This window comes from Neolamprologus brichardi, chromosome 2 (assembly GCF_056152115.1).
Source record: "Neolamprologus brichardi isolate AB-2024 chromosome 2, ASM5615211v1, whole genome shotgun sequence".
NCBI lineage: Eukaryota > Metazoa > Chordata > Actinopteri > Cichliformes > Cichlidae > Neolamprologus > Neolamprologus brichardi.
In genome coordinates this window covers 31,642,168-31,657,590 of record NC_142105.1, presented here as the reverse complement: position 1 = coordinate 31,657,590, position 15,423 = coordinate 31,642,168, and the positions used below count along the sequence as shown (strand labels likewise).

The window sequence follows — 15,423 nt, the reverse complement described above, 5'->3', positions numbered from 1 at the left end:
CATTTCACTTTGAGCCCCTTGAATGTTTTGATCTTTAGGATAGAAAACAACTCCGTCCATCCACTTCTCCTTTTCAGGGTCATGGGGGTCACTGGAGCCTATCCCAGCTATTTAAAGGTGAGAGGCAGGGTACATCCTGGACTGGTCACCAGTCTGTAACAAGGCTAACACAGAGAGACAGACAACCATTTACCCTCACCTTTTCACACCTATGGGCAATTTAGATTTTTCAATTAACACATGGTATTGAGCTCAAGACCTTCTTACTGTGAGGCAACAGTGCTAACCACCATGCTACCACGCACTTTAATCTTAAAATACATTAAAGTGTGTGATATAGTACTGATTCTGAGCCAATAAATAAAACTTGTAGCCAGTGTTGGGGAGTAACGGAATACATGTACCGCCGTTTCGTATTTAAAATACAAAATATGAGTAACTGTATTCCGTTACAGTTACCGTTTAAAAAGGTGGTATTTAGAATACAGTTACTTTGTTGAAATAAATGGATTACACGGCGGTACTTCCCTGTTTCATATTGTGGCGGGTCAGGACTGTTTGGGTTTTGTTTGACAGCTACGTTCTGTTGTTCCAGGTGGCAGCGTTACGGTTGCCATAGTTACAGGGTGACGCTCTCTCTCTCTCTGTGTTTCCTGGGTGAGAGAGGCCTTTTTGTTGTTGTTGTGCTAAGCTAATAGGCAGAATGCTACAGGTATAGCGCTAAAGAATGTAGCATCATAGGCAGTGTAGTCCGTGCTGCAGGGAGAATGGACTGCCATACCCGTTATGTGTCTGTGAGCGAGGGAGGGAGAAAAAGGAAAAGTACGAGCTGTCATCGAGCAAAAACGGGAGCTGGAAGCATGTAAATATAATAATAACCACTGCAGCCAAGAAGAGAGCCTGACGAGCCCAGTTGTAAGTAAGCTATTAAGACTCGACTGTACACCGTGTTCGTGTTTTCCTCCAAAAACAATAAGTTCTGTTGGAGCAGCCTTTCAACGCCTCTCTCTGTCTCTGGTAGCAAAGTTGACCCAGACAACAAAGTAAAGCTAGTTTTCAGCTACGAGCCGACACAGAACCCACCGTATTAGCCAGAGGTCCCTTTACTACGGTTCGGAGCCGCGGACCTTCAGTAACAGTAATAAATCACAGCAATAGTACATTCATGTAGTTGTAAACAGCATGATAATATATTAAGTAATCCAAAGTATTCAGAATACGTTACTCTCATTGAGTGACGTAACGGAATACGTTACAGAATACATTTTGGGGCATGTATTCTGTATTCTGTAATGGAATACATTTTAAAAGTAACCTTCCCAACACTGCTGGTAGCTGAGATAGACTATTCATGCACATATATAGGACATCTATTTCAAGGACACTTAAAATAACATTCTGTAGTACACTCTTGAGTCAGATGAAAACCAAGCCCCTATTGTTGCTCATAACCGGTAGTTTCACCCTCTTACTTGAGAAAACCTGTCTCAGGCTTGATTGGTACCTTCTCCCGGTGAAGAGGTTCAGCTCTTTCAACAGATGTTCAGTTGGATAAAACTGGGATTGATAGCAGGGCACCACATAAAGGTCACCTTCTCAACCCGTGTGGAGAGCTTTTAAATGTATACTTTGGGTCTTTTATATGATTGGAGGAGCCACGACCTGCAAGTGAGACAGAGCTTTGTCAATAGTGTTCCACCTTGATACTTGATGCACTGTGCCGTGCAATGTTCGATGTGATTTGTGCACAAGCCTGTAGCATGTCTTTTACTAAGAAGGAGGCAATTCATTTTTCATAGTGAAGATTGTGTCCTTTTCATGAAACTTCATTTCAGATTCTGTTTTCCTCTGTGAACCCAGAGCTGATGTAACCTACCAAAAAGCTCTTAATCATGTTTCATCTGTAAAAGGACTCTCAGAAATACTGGCTTGTCAACATGAGCTTTTCTGTTTTCTCTTTTAAAAGCGGGGTCATCGTCTCTCCCCATACACCTGCTTTGATCTCGCCGGCTTTTTATGTGTGTTTCACCTTTGACTTTATTTGGTTCTTCTTCCTTTTTGTTAACATGTTAAATCTTTCAGTTGATTTTTGTCTGTTGTGGTCGTTTCTCATGAGGTTAGCAATGGTCCCGCAGACGTTGAGCCTCCTAATAATATTACAAATTGTTATCATAAAAACATCAATATGCCTTGAGATGACCATGCAGCCTTTACCTCGATTTCTTATGGTGCACACAACACCTAAAAACATCCATTTGGAGACTTGAACTATTCTGTTAGACACAGTCCCAGATAGCCTGTATTAAACCTGCACCTGTATTGGATTTTGCTACGGGTTAAAGTTAGGCCAGTGTGGTGTGCTGACAGGCAGCTTTGTTAAAAAAAAAAAAGAGTTGTCAGACACATAATATATATGTGAAGATCTACAGGAAGATATTTGTCTTCACCCTCCCTTCACTGTCAACGTGCTGCAGTGGAAGATTTGTGATCTTGTGATTTGTGAATAATTACGCACACCCCACTTTTCAGTTATTTATTTGTAAAATATGTTTGGAATCATGTATGATTTTCATTCCACTTCTCACGTGTGCACCACTTTGTGTTGGTCTTTCACGTGGAATTCCAATAAAATTGATTCATGTTTGTGGCTGTAATGTGACAAAATGTGTGAAAGTTCAAGGGGGACATTCAAATCCTTGTTAGCCTATATCACATGAAAAGGCCCAGATATCTTAAACTAGACTTTATATATATTATGTAAGGTCTGGATATATAAATATATGTACATATACTCTGTGTATATATGTTTATGGACAGGCATGCAATGTAGTGACAAGGATGGACAAGAACTAATATTGCATAATACTGCACATAAAAGCTACTACTAATATGGTGTATTGTAGGCTGCAGGTACTTTGTTGTTGAGTCTGACAACGATTGGAAGGAAAGACCTTCTCATGGTTCTATCCTGGTTGGCGGAGGTTATGTTTGCACAACAAAAGCAGGAGAACAATGGAGCTGAAGGCCTTTCAGCGGGGTGCTAGGAGGTGTTAGGTTCAGGGGAATTTACGCAAATTTGCGCAGGGTCAGTAAATCTAGTAGTAGGGACTTGCACCAGGAAAAAAAAAGGGTCAGTAATTCTAGTGTTAAAGGTACTATACAACAAAAAAGCTCAAATTTAGCAGTCAAAGTCTTTGCTACTTCTATATCTATGTCCATGAAAATATAAACACAAACAAATTTGAAAGAAGAAAACCAATTCCAGTGACATTAAAGGTATACGTAAACTATCCTGGCATGACTTAAACCCAAATCCCTCAGTGGAGAGTATATTACATAACAGTTAAGCAGTAAGAGCTGTTTGCAGTAGAGCTGTTTGCAGTAGAGCTGCAAACAGCTCTAAGCTGCCACAATCAGGTGTGTTTGAACCAAAATTCACCATGACCATGCTGGTCATTAGTACCAATGATGTAGGAATATATAAACAAAAATAAATACATTTTGTAACTTATTTTTCTGACGGGTAATAAAATAAATGTTGACCTGCAGTAAACAATTTGTCTTTAAGACAATAAACACCCAGACAACATTAACCACTGAGGTGGAACAGTTTAATCACACAGTAACTACAAACGCATTTTGTCAACTTAAAAACACAAACTTTGAGTGAACCAATCTGTGTGCTGTGTAATAGGAAAAATCACAAATTTAAAGGAATGACACAGCAACTTCCAATAAAAATTCTCTTCTCCCTGGATGAAGGCTTTTCTCCTCCTTGTCTTTCCTGTATGCCAGAAGATGACATGTGACTGCCCCCTGGTGGTCACTTCTCTATCAGTGAGTCCAGCTGCTCCTGCAGGGAGGCCAGCTGTTGGAGCAGAAAATAGAGGGCGTGATTGATGCCCAACAGCACCGTGGTGTAATTGGAGGGTAAGTGGATGATGATTAACATGTCTTTTCACATTAATTTGCTGCAGTCATTTGTCAATACAAACAACGACCCTGGACAGTGGGTGGCCACTATGCCACAGCTACAAAAAGGACTCCCCTGGTAGCTGCTGTCAAATTAAATTGCGCTTGATTGGTTTTCAACTTTGCTATTAGGCATGAAAAATGTTGGGTTTAAAAAGGATAGCAAACACAACACCATCTGCCGACATGATATTTGACATTCATTCAAGATAAATTCATGCAAAGTGCTGAAGGCTGTAGAAAGCTCACAGTGAGCACTGATCCTTGGCTTTTACAAAAAGGTGCTTACCTGCTCCATCTCCCGCTCCTCCTGCTGAATAATCTCATCCAACAAGGCTTGGAAACGGTTCTGTAAGAGCAGAGAGGCAAACAAGGTTTGTTTGAGTCGACATGCTGAGCCTCATTAAATTGTGATGGCTTTAAATGTGTGTCGGCCTGGGCTGCTCGTGTCAGTATCTCCTCTCTGACAGAAAGGCCACTTGGAATGCCAGTCAGAGACAGCTGACCTTTTCCATGTGACTGTGATAATAACGACTGGAGATGGGGCTCCGACGGTCCCAAAACACTGAGCAATGAGAGCGTTAAATGGCAACGTAGGAAGGGTCGTGTCCGCTCATGTTTCACTCATTGTAAATTCTCCACTAAAGAGTGCCGGGCATAAGAATGAACTTTCGGCTCCTTTTTTGTGCATGGAAAAACTTACAGAGAAAAAGGCTAGCAGCAGAGAGGCAAATTTCTGGGTTTTAAAATAAGCATTTAAAAAAAATAATGTCCTCCAACAACGTGTGAAATCAGCTGTTATTTAGGTTTTCCCGTCACCTTTGAGAGAATTTATGCTGCATGAAGAATTTTGCCTCCAAGCTCATCTGCATGTTCTTGTTTACGTCTCTGTACATGCAGACCTAGTTTTTGGATGAACGGGTGAAAAAACGTGTGAGTGTTTTCAGTGCTTACTTTGAGGGCCTGGTTTTCCACTTTCATGATGAGCTCCTCCTGCTGTTTCTTGCGGGCACGAGTTTCCTGAAGCTTGGCCTTAATGTTGTTGATCTGCACCTGGTACTCCATAACTGCAGGACACAGTGGGAGGTTCATGTGTGAGGGCTGTCATAAAAACACTTATGTGCTGCAAAGAGGAGGCAAAGAAAGGTTGGAGGGCGAAGATGATGTGACATAATTTGAGACACTACACTTGCCACGGGGACGAGATATGCAGCTTAGCTTGCTGAACCATAAGGATGCCTCCATTTCAGTTTGACAAATTATCCATAATGGGAACAATCAGTCGATTTAAAAGGACACGAGTCAGCAGGATGCAGTTCTATAAAGACACAACTAAATCAGTCTGCTTTATGCACCACACAGAGTTCTCATCAAATCCACCCAGAGTGACCGTGTCTCACAGAAACCCGTGGCTCCACCACCAATCAACCATCTTATAACTAATTGTATCCATTCACCACTTTCCCCTGGCTCCAACTTCTGACAAAGCTGTTGTCATGCAGACTATCTAACAATAAGGAGGCCATGTGAACCCATTCATTCAACTTTTACAGTAGGGCTGCACGATTAATCGTTAGAAAATCGCGATCTCGATTCATACTTATGTGCGATCTCATTTCCAAATGACAACGATAAAAATAAATAAATAAACAAAAAAGACGACGATTGTACCGCATTTTGATCCGGGACGTAAACTGCATGAAAACAAGCGCTCACTCTTCCTGCTCAACAAATGACAAGGGCGGAGCCTTATACCACGTGATACAGAAGCTGTGCCGTGTGATGCTAAAATTAGCAGGGAAAAAACAACGGAGAGCTCGTCAGCAGTGTTGCCAACTTAGCGACTTTGTCGCTATATTTAGCGAGTTTTCAGACCCCCTAGCGACTTTTTTTTCTAAAAAAAACTTTTTTTTCTAAAAAAAAAAGTCGCTAAAAAAAAGACGTGAAAGCGCATATTACTTTTACTCTCAACAAGCAGCGGGTGCTGTAACGCAGTCAGTTCTTCTTTTACTCTTTTAGTCTTATGCTGTTTTGTGGATCACAAGGTTTAAAACTACTTATAAACACACACACACAAAGTAACTCCACCAGAGCGCCTATTTCGGATCACTTTTGCCGGTCCAAGCCCGTGTAAAGGAGCAGGGTTGGAATTGTGACATTAAAAAAACAATAATTGCTAAAATAAATTTAATTTGTAGTTCTAAATAAATTCTAAATGCATTTAGGATGTTTTTTACTCACTTTATGTCTCTTCCACGATGTTATTTCTCTCTCCAACAACATAGATTACAATTACATTAGCATGACCAATTATGCAAATTAGGTGATGACGTTATTTAGCGACTTCTAGCGACTTTTAGGACAGCCAATAGCGATTTTCCTTACTGAGGAGTTGGCAACACTGCTCGTCAGGGATGACGAGAAAGTGACAGGAGAAAATCCGTCCCGGTCAACCACCCTTCCCTATACACGTCGAACTCCCGCAGGCACAAAGAAATTACGGAGGCTATTACTTATCACCTGACCAAAGATATGGCTCCATCAACACTGTGCAAAACGAGGGGTTTAGGAAAATGATCAACACCCTAGACAAACGCTACACAGTGCCGTCCCGCAACTATTTTTCTATTGTTGCACTACCTGCTCTATACACGCAGCGTCGAGCAACGGTGGAGACGGAATTTCAAGCAGTACAACGTTTTGCGGCAACCACAAAACGTGAGACATTTGTTGTTTTTATGTTTATTTATTGTTTTTATGTTCAGTCTCAACTGTTACGAAGTTGATGTGCAGTTAATAAGTGCAATAAATATTTATACTGGAAAAGAAAATCGTGAGAGAATCGTGATCTCAATTCTAAGCCAAAAAATCGTGATTCTCATTTTATGCGAAATCGTGCAGCCCTATTTTACTGCTATGCATGGATGCCATTATAATGCATGGCCCGGCTCCAACATATTGAGAAGGGCTCCGCCAAGATGCTACAGTTGAGCTGGCCAGTAGTGCTGCCTGACTGACAGTTCTATGTATCTAGCTAAGGAGGTAGTGTGCTGTCAAACTGGACAGCTCCCCGAGCCTCCTGCTGAGCCACAACACCTGTCAGACTGGTTATTTGAAGAGGAGAGCTGAGAGCTGTCAGAATGAGCATCTCTGTGGATGAGGGCGCAGCACGTGTATTCGAGTAAGGCTATTTATTTGAATGTGTGTGATGAGCTAAAAAATTCAACTTCGATTAAAAGTTCGGACACCTTGCTCAGGTTATTTTTGACCTCTGCTTCGACGAGTATCTCTGCGCAGCCAAGCCCACTTTGTTGGCTGTGACTGCTGCAACTGAAAAATGAACAACTGTTTGTATGCAGAGCAAGTCGGCTAAGGGAAAGAGAATTATCTCTGTGGTGTAGACTGCAAGCACGGCATGAAAGATTGCATAATTCTAATGCGGCACTTACTTCACATCCACCTGGGTGCACGCACACACACACACACATAATAATCACATCTATCTCTCCTGTGTTTACAATATTCTTATAAGTTGTTTTCAGAAAATAAAAAATCTGATTAGAGATGCTGGTGAGAGATTTTTATCAACAAAATGTAATTTATATCAGTTGGACTGCAGCTAGTGGTGATTTTATTTATGAGTTAATGCAGCGATGAAAACTATATACAATGACTTGTATATCGTTTTCTGCCTCATACCTATCTGGTTGTTTCTATCACTTTCATTCTGTGCAGAATCGGACTCATTAAGTTTGTCCTGGAGCTGCTGGACCAGATCATCCTCTGTGTCCATGATATTCAAGTCCTCATCTTCATGCCGGTCCCCTTCGTCCTCCTCGTCCTCACTTGAACTGCTGATGTCATTGAAGATCTCCCTCAGTTCATCATGCTGGACTGGTGATGCAGAAAGCACATTAGCGTTAGAAACGCAAACACAAAGATGGAAACAGCGAGAATTTAGAGCACTTGCTCTGGGATTAATCTAGGTCACAGAGCCAACAGTCTGCTGGAGCTTTAAAACTCTGGGCTTATATGACAGGAAGGAATAAATGTGGAGTCTAAACAACCAGCCTGCTCTTCTCTTACATGGCAAAAATAACTCTGCTCCAACACTTGGCAGTACAGTAGAAGTCACTCAAGCATGAACCACTAGCTAGTTTAGCCACATACCTGAAGGTATGGGAAGGAATGAAAGGAGGAAATGAAATGAGGTAAAAAGGTTAGGGAAATGTTTTTGTTCATAATTGCTTGTTACAGCAGCACTAATTTGTTCATGACTGTTTTATGAACAATCTGATGAGCTTTATGGATAGATCATTTAGTATGTATGTGTAGGGCTGTTCGATATAACGATATATATCGGATGACGATATAAAAACTATCGTTTCATTTTACGCTATCGTTTGTTTCGTGGTGTCGCAAAATAAACTGTTTACGGCAATATTTTTTCATCGTTTTGATGGTCACTGTAGTGGCTATATTAATTTCTTAAAGTTCTCTCTTTCTCTTAAGCTGGGCAAACACTGCGATTTTTTCAGTCGCGTTATTCAGCTTCTGCTCAATCTGTACGATTGACTCGCAGGGGTTAGAAGTTCGTAGGTCACGATGCAGGGTCTCACACTATACGGCCCGATGCTTATACCCGAAGGTTATAACAGAAAATCTGTCGCTCACTCACACAGACACGCACACCACCACCATCAACTTTGCTAAATTGCTAATGAAAACATTGATCAAGCAGCTGTGATTGAGCAGCTTGTAAATCCAACTATTTTCATGGTTGTTGTGGTCGTGATCATTTTGTGAGGCCACATCGAAAAGGCTCGGATGAGCTTTCCAAAGTTCTACAAGTTGTGCCTCCATCGCTTGTGTCCAGATCACACGCTGCACTGCCGTGCTACTCCGTCTTTTTCACCGACATTTATGTGTTTGCGCGTGCGTAGTGTGAGCGGCTGCGGTGATACCCTCACGACGGTGGTGAGGATCCTCACGACTAAGTGATTGATGATCGGGAGCTGGTCATGAGGTGTTAATGGCTTCTCGTTACCCCACGTATACTACACGATGCACGATGAAGGCCAAAATCAGGCCATCACCAAAACGGTCGCACGACTGAAAAATCGGCTCAAAATGGGCCAAAAATCGCACAGTGTGAGCCCAGCTTTATATTTAATATAAGTACAATCACTTTTTCTTTCCAACTTTGTCATATAGTTACAACTTTTATATGTACAGGTTTGTAAAATTACAATTTTACCTCGTGGTATTTTCCCTTTTTTTAAAATTTACGGACAAGCAACTGTTTTTATGCGTTGTCGTTAGCAACAACGATGGTAAAACCATCGCGTGTCCGCTTGTTTATTTTCCACATAAACCTTTCACAATAAAGCTCAAGATCCTGTTAAGACTTTTCAAAATAAACCGAATCACGTGAAACAGTATGCAGTGTTTACGGATGAGAATAAAAAAAAGAGCCGCCAGGTGCTAAAAAAAAATAAACCTTAGACTCAAACGTTAGAACAGGCTTTTCCCCGCAGCACGCTGTGCAATAAATACTCACAAAGAAAATGGCGGCCGTTACAACTTATGTCTAAAGATGTATGATGTCTAAACACTCGACTCCAGCTACACGACGCGCAGCTGGAAACACTTCACGCAAGTCGAGCTGCCCGAGATTCACAGAATTTACAGAAAATGTTACATTTTTGTGATTTATATCGTTATCGGGACGATACATGTCTTATATCGGGATATGAGATTTTGGTCATACTGCACAGGCCTATGCATGTGTACATACGTCTCATCCAGAGTAAAGAAAAGTTTAGGAATTGCATCCTAATTACATGATGTGTTCACTAGTATTCTGAGTCTTATTGATTCGGATAACCATTTTTAAATGCTCATCCCAATTATAATGCTATTATTAAAAACACTAAATCAATCAAGCTTTATTGCGCGTGTTCATATAGGTCAGCTAAAAGGCCTGGGTAGCAGTAGGGGTGGGGGAAAAAATCTATACTGTGTAGTATGGTAATATTTTGTTTGCTAATAATGTATCGATACAGGGACAGCAGAAATCGATATTTTGTTACAAAAAAGGTTTTTGTGCTCTGACTTCAGAGCATGTTGATCCTTTTTCTGAGCAAGAATCCTGACATTCCTTCACTGTCCAAATGTGTTTAACTTTTTTTTTGGCAGCAATAAACATGACAGTTTACTTATTTTAATTTAAGACATGTTTTATTTTAATTAAGTTTAAAACTTTTTTTATTGAATGTAAAATTATATTTTGTTTTAATTTACTTTCAAGTTCTTCAGTTGCTGAAGGGGCTGCATAGTTTTCATAAACTGCATAGTTCAGAATAGCTATAATTGTACCAGATGGTTGATTCAGTTAAGTTGGACTAGACTGTAATACAAACCGTTCAGTTTGTCAACAATAAAACTGAAATGAGAGAAAGACTGAGTGTGAGACTTTGATATTAGATAAAATGAATATTGATAAAGTTTACCTTTATGTACAGAATCTGAATATCGCAAAATATTTTTAAAAAATTGCAATAATATCGTATCGTGTGTTAGGTATTGTGATAATATCATATCGTGGGATGTATGGTGAATCCCACCTCTAGGTAGCAGAACATGTTCTCTTTTTTAGCTGAATTGAGAAGCTGGCTGAGCAGTATAACAGAGTGTACCACATCTTATTTCACACGACTTTTTAAAATTACGTTTTATTTACCAGAGGACCCATGGCCCATCTTGTGTCCTGAGGTCCCAGGTGAGGAATCCAGGTTGGCCAGAGAGCTGTGTTGATCTGCTTCCTTGGACTCATCCTCTGCGATAACCTCCCATCCTGATAACTAAGTTAAGGGTCGGCACACCTTCTGCAGATTCCTTTAACCTTCAGAGGGTCTAAACTAAAGTAAAAGACTTTTGTCTTTTGAATAATCCTACTTCAAAAAAAGACCTGAAGGGTCAAATTAGATGCAGAGAAACTGTCTCCGTTTTAACATTCATTAGTGCCGTGTTTATCTCCCCAGCTGTATGCAAGCACTAAAATTAAAATAAGAATCTTCACTTCACTGTGACCAACTAAGCAATGATAATGATCAGTCCATCTCAATTAACACACAGCAAGCAGCCACTCAAGGCAGCCTCGCTATGCTCTTATTCTGTCAGGCAAGTTTAGGGTTTCATTAAAGCACTAATAGCTTCCTCGCACAGTGCATCTCTCTCAAAGGCATCAGAGAGAGTCAAATCAGGTGAGCCATGTAACCATGCAGGACTCAGGAAAGCCACTTGGGCCTAACTTCAACATATTTTACATGGTAGATTAAACAGAGATTATGTTTGACCTAAAAGACAAAGAGTGGTAATTATGTGACGCTTCTGAAAAACTGACTAGATTTCACGTTACGAGTAATGGCCAGCTGATTCTGCCTTACTCTGAAGTACTTTTAAAGATGTAATACACTATTGTTTTGATGGTTTATACACACCATTACTATTGTCCTAAGATGGACGTGCAGAATGTTTAGGTGTCAAAAAGGATACGGACGCTGACAGCCTCAGCATCTGTGCTCAGCAATCTCTTCACTTCCTTTTCCACATCAGGAGATTCGATGTACTGCAAGAGACAAAGAGATCGAGTTACTTGTAGTATTAGCAGCATCTCTCTTGCCTTGTCTTACCCACACACACACACACACACACACAAAGGTAGCAGCTGGCCACATGCCAGGAAGTACATTAGCGATTAAAAACAGAAGGGGCCAAATCAATATGGCTCAGCTCTGCACCTTCAGGAAGATTTATTCAGAAGACAAAGTAGAAGTGTAGTGCTCCAGCTCCACTCGCTTTCACTTTGATCAAAGCAATAGTGAAATAGCTTTTTTGCATGCCTTTGGGGAACACTAAGATGGAAAGGCTTTATTTATATGTAAATCTTAGTTTTCACTTTTACCATAGTTCCTGTTTTATGAAATGTAAATGTCTTGTTGGAAGAGAGCCTAGGAAAAAGATGGATCATCAAACGAGATGCTAAGGAGATGGATGGGACACGGGAGGGGATTGCTGTAGGGAAAATGAAAAATGGCAGAACCTTTTTTTTCGCAGTCTTCCGAAATCTCCTCTTGCGCGTGTTCTTCAGAGGGCAGGTGACTAAAGAGCAAAACAATGGGATTAGCGAAGCCAAAAATCAGTCCACTGCCCAACGAGGGGACATTATGTTTCCTGAACTGCTGATATGCCAAGTTTTTGATATAAACAAGTCAAAAAGCTGCTGTGTGTATATAATTACTTACTGCCGTGATTCCAAACAAATTTCTTGTCCTTGTCTTTATCCTTCTTTTTGGTCTTAGGGTCAGTGCCAGTTGGCTCTTCCAAAGGGGGGTAAAGGTCTCCATCTAGTGTACACACGAGCATCTAACCCGTGGATGGGAAAAATGAATGCTAAATATCATGCTGATTAATCTGTACTGCACTGCACTGTAACCGGGGAAAATAAATTTACATAACATGTATCTAAAATCCAAAATGTACTTTTATTTTAAACCAATAAATAATGGAAAACTGTAAAAATGATTTATTTCCACTCTCGTGCTTACCTGGCAGACATCTGCGGTCTTGTAAAACGTCTTCTTGTCCACCGTTTTGAGTGACTCAATCATGCAGGGGAGATCAACCAGTTTGCAGGCCAAAGGAACACGGTCTACTCTAACTATGCCATGACGACCATCAGCTACAAATAAGAGGGACAAATGACTGTTAGGGGGACATGTGGGTGTCAATTCTTTAACTAGATACGTTAGTATGCTACAATCATTGTTACATTTAAATAAGAAAAAGAATGAAACTGCTATAGAAATATTTACAACATTCAAAATTCTGGACCCGACTGTAAATGAATAACAAGACAGGGAGACAGCGTGAGACAAATTAAACCAGTGCCAAGATTGTGAGCAGCTTACGGTGCAACTCAATGGTGAGTCTGTCCTTCATGTTCATACTGCTAGACTGTGCAATCCTTCTTACTGTTGAGGCATACTCCTGCAAAAGAAAGAAAAATTAAGCCAGATCATATTGATGGTGAGAAAAGTGAATTTCCATAAAACAATGAATTTCTGCAAGTGCAAACGTCTCACCGAAGGAAGCCTAAGGACAAACTGGCTCTCCAGCTCATAAGGGGCATCCTCCTTACTCTTGGAACCGACCTTCCCGACTAAAATCAAAACACATCACCATAATGAAAGTATTCAAATATGTCTTGCTTGCTATATGCTGACAAACTACAAAGTTTGTCATTCTACTTTAAAATTAAAATATACAGTACATTATGGAACTCATTTTTCCTATTTTGAAGGAAGAAGTAATATAGTATCTAATATATTAATCTCTGGCTCTCTTCCACTGTCTTTTTTTCACAGTGTCAGATGGACGCCACTCCTGAAGCCTGATTCTGCTGGAAGTTTCTTCACTGAATGCTTACTCATAGCATTTTGTTTGATTGCTGTGGCTTTCTCTGTATTATTGTAGGGTCTTTACCTTACAATATAAAACTCCTTGAGGCAAATGTTGTTGTGATTTGGCGCTATACAAATTAAAGTCAGTTCTATTGAATCATTGGCTGGATGGACTGGTCTGTGGACTATTTAAAGCATTTTCAGTACCTTAGCTGAGCATTTTCTCTTACATACATTATATCTCAGGGGCAAACACTACACTCCACCACATTTTTTGACAGCTTTAATTACTGATCACTTTATAGTCTTTCATGTTCTTCCCGTGGAAAGAAATCTCCAAGTTTGGTGATTTTATATGCATTATTTTACTTTGAGTGTTCTTTGTTTTGCTTTTTTTTAAACTTGTGGAAAATTGTCTTTAATGGTGTGAGGTTTTCACTGGGCAGCAACACTAGAAATACACACTAGTGTATAAACACTAGTATATAAACACTAACTACTATCTTAAGTACCTACAACAGTAAAGTTTATTTCAGTGCTGACAAAAAAGGAAATTACAATGTAATAAGCTAAAAATGTAAATAGCCAAACCATTTTTATTTCTCACAGTGCGTATATGCAAACCAACAAACGTTATTATTAGTTCAATATAACATTTAGTTTATTATATTATACTATGAATGAATAAATGAACGAAAAAATAACCAACGTTCCAACCAAATGTACTCAGAATCTCTTTTCAAATTCTATCACGAATGTCTTTACATCAAAAGTAAAACACAGATAATTACAGCTAATTAAGGTTACTTGTGCATCTTACATTAATGACGTCTACCACACTGTGGAACAATAACACTATAGAAGATTATACACAATGTTCAAAAGACAGGAACGATAAACGCTAATTTGCGAACACAGTTGTTAAAATTTGCCACCGACAACATGTTCTGTTTCATCATCACCATTATTGTTACTATCATTGAGTTATATCAGCTTCATCTTAATAACCGACAACGAAAAGTGTTCCTTACCTCGCAAAAGTGGAGGCTACGAGGCTAACAGCTAGTTATCTTTAGCATAAGGATAAGGGCAGAGGATTTTAACGTACCTTTCAGTTTAGATGTCATCGTCGTTTAGAAGTTTAGATGGTGCAGCTGTATAGATATATTTCAATGCTAAACACGCATAAACATGACGATTCTGACTGACAAAAACGAGACTTCTTAGCATAGCATAATCACGAGCGAAAACAAGAGCGTTGTATACGGCTTTGCTACTTTCAATACCTCCTCGGAAATTTGTATTTTCTTAATCTTGGCTGTACAACTCGTATGTCTGAGCATTAAATTACAAATTATAGGCATATTTCAGTTAATAATTAAGTAATTATAATATATATGTGTGCATATTTTTGTACTGCCATGTTATTAAATAAGGACTAACAGTGAAAGTTAGCTAGTTTGTTTTTCAGCGCATGACAGTAAAATAAAAAATTCCGATAATTTGGAACGTCCCACGCGACCATCTGTATCACGAGACTTGTCAGTCGTACTTTAAAAAAAACAAAAAATAACGAATATTCTTTATCCAATATAGTTAAATGTATCTATAAATATTTAAAATTATTATTTGATGTTCGTATCGTTACGTTAAATGGTCTGTCAGTAAAAGAGTAGGAAGGAAGTAGGAATGAGGAAATACCACAGGAAATATGCGGCTATTTTTTATTTAAATTTATTCTATTTAGAATTACACTGTAATTAAACAGTAATCTAAAATAAACGCTAAGTTTGTTATTATATTTGGTTTATTATTATTTTTTTTTTCAATACGACACAAATCGATAACCTAAAGGACTGTTGGACTCACTTCCCGGTAAACACGCTATCGTCAAATATTTCATAATAAAATATTTCGGGGAAAACTATCATCGCTAATAAGAAGCAAACTTCCAAGAAAACTGCCAGATAGACATTTTTATTTATAT

The 15,423-nt window shown here is 39.4% G+C and overlaps 1 protein-coding gene across 1 annotated transcript; it reads right to left on the bottom strand.

Moving 5' to 3' along the window:
* Positions 1-3,597: 3,597 nt before the first annotated feature.
* Positions 3,598-15,253, bottom strand: taf7 (TAF7 RNA polymerase II, TATA box binding protein (TBP)-associated factor). The gene is made up of 12 exons (XM_087851247.1): positions 14,545-15,253; positions 13,119-13,195; positions 12,945-13,023; positions 12,582-12,715; positions 12,279-12,399; positions 12,077-12,135; positions 11,530-11,602; positions 10,715-10,828; positions 7,672-7,866; positions 4,927-5,039; positions 4,262-4,321; positions 3,598-3,868 (listed from the first exon to the last, which is right to left on the bottom strand). The coding sequence occupies exons 1-12, from the start codon at positions 14,561-14,563 to the stop codon at positions 3,824-3,826; spliced, it is 1,089 nt and encodes a 362-aa protein (XP_087707373.1). The 5' UTR covers positions 14,564-15,253; the 3' UTR covers positions 3,598-3,823.
* Positions 15,254-15,423: the final 170 nt, after the last annotated feature.

Coding starts and splice junctions, on each gene's coding strand:
- taf7 (XM_087851247.1), bottom strand. Junction 10,829..11,529: donor TGCTGAGGCTGTCAGCGTCC/GTATCCTTTTTG, acceptor CTTAGTTATCAG/GATGGGAGGTTATCGCAGAG. Junction 3,869..4,261: donor AGGAGCGGGAGATGGAGCAG/GTAAGCACCTTT, acceptor CTGCTCCAACAG/CTGGCCTCCCTGCAGGAGCA.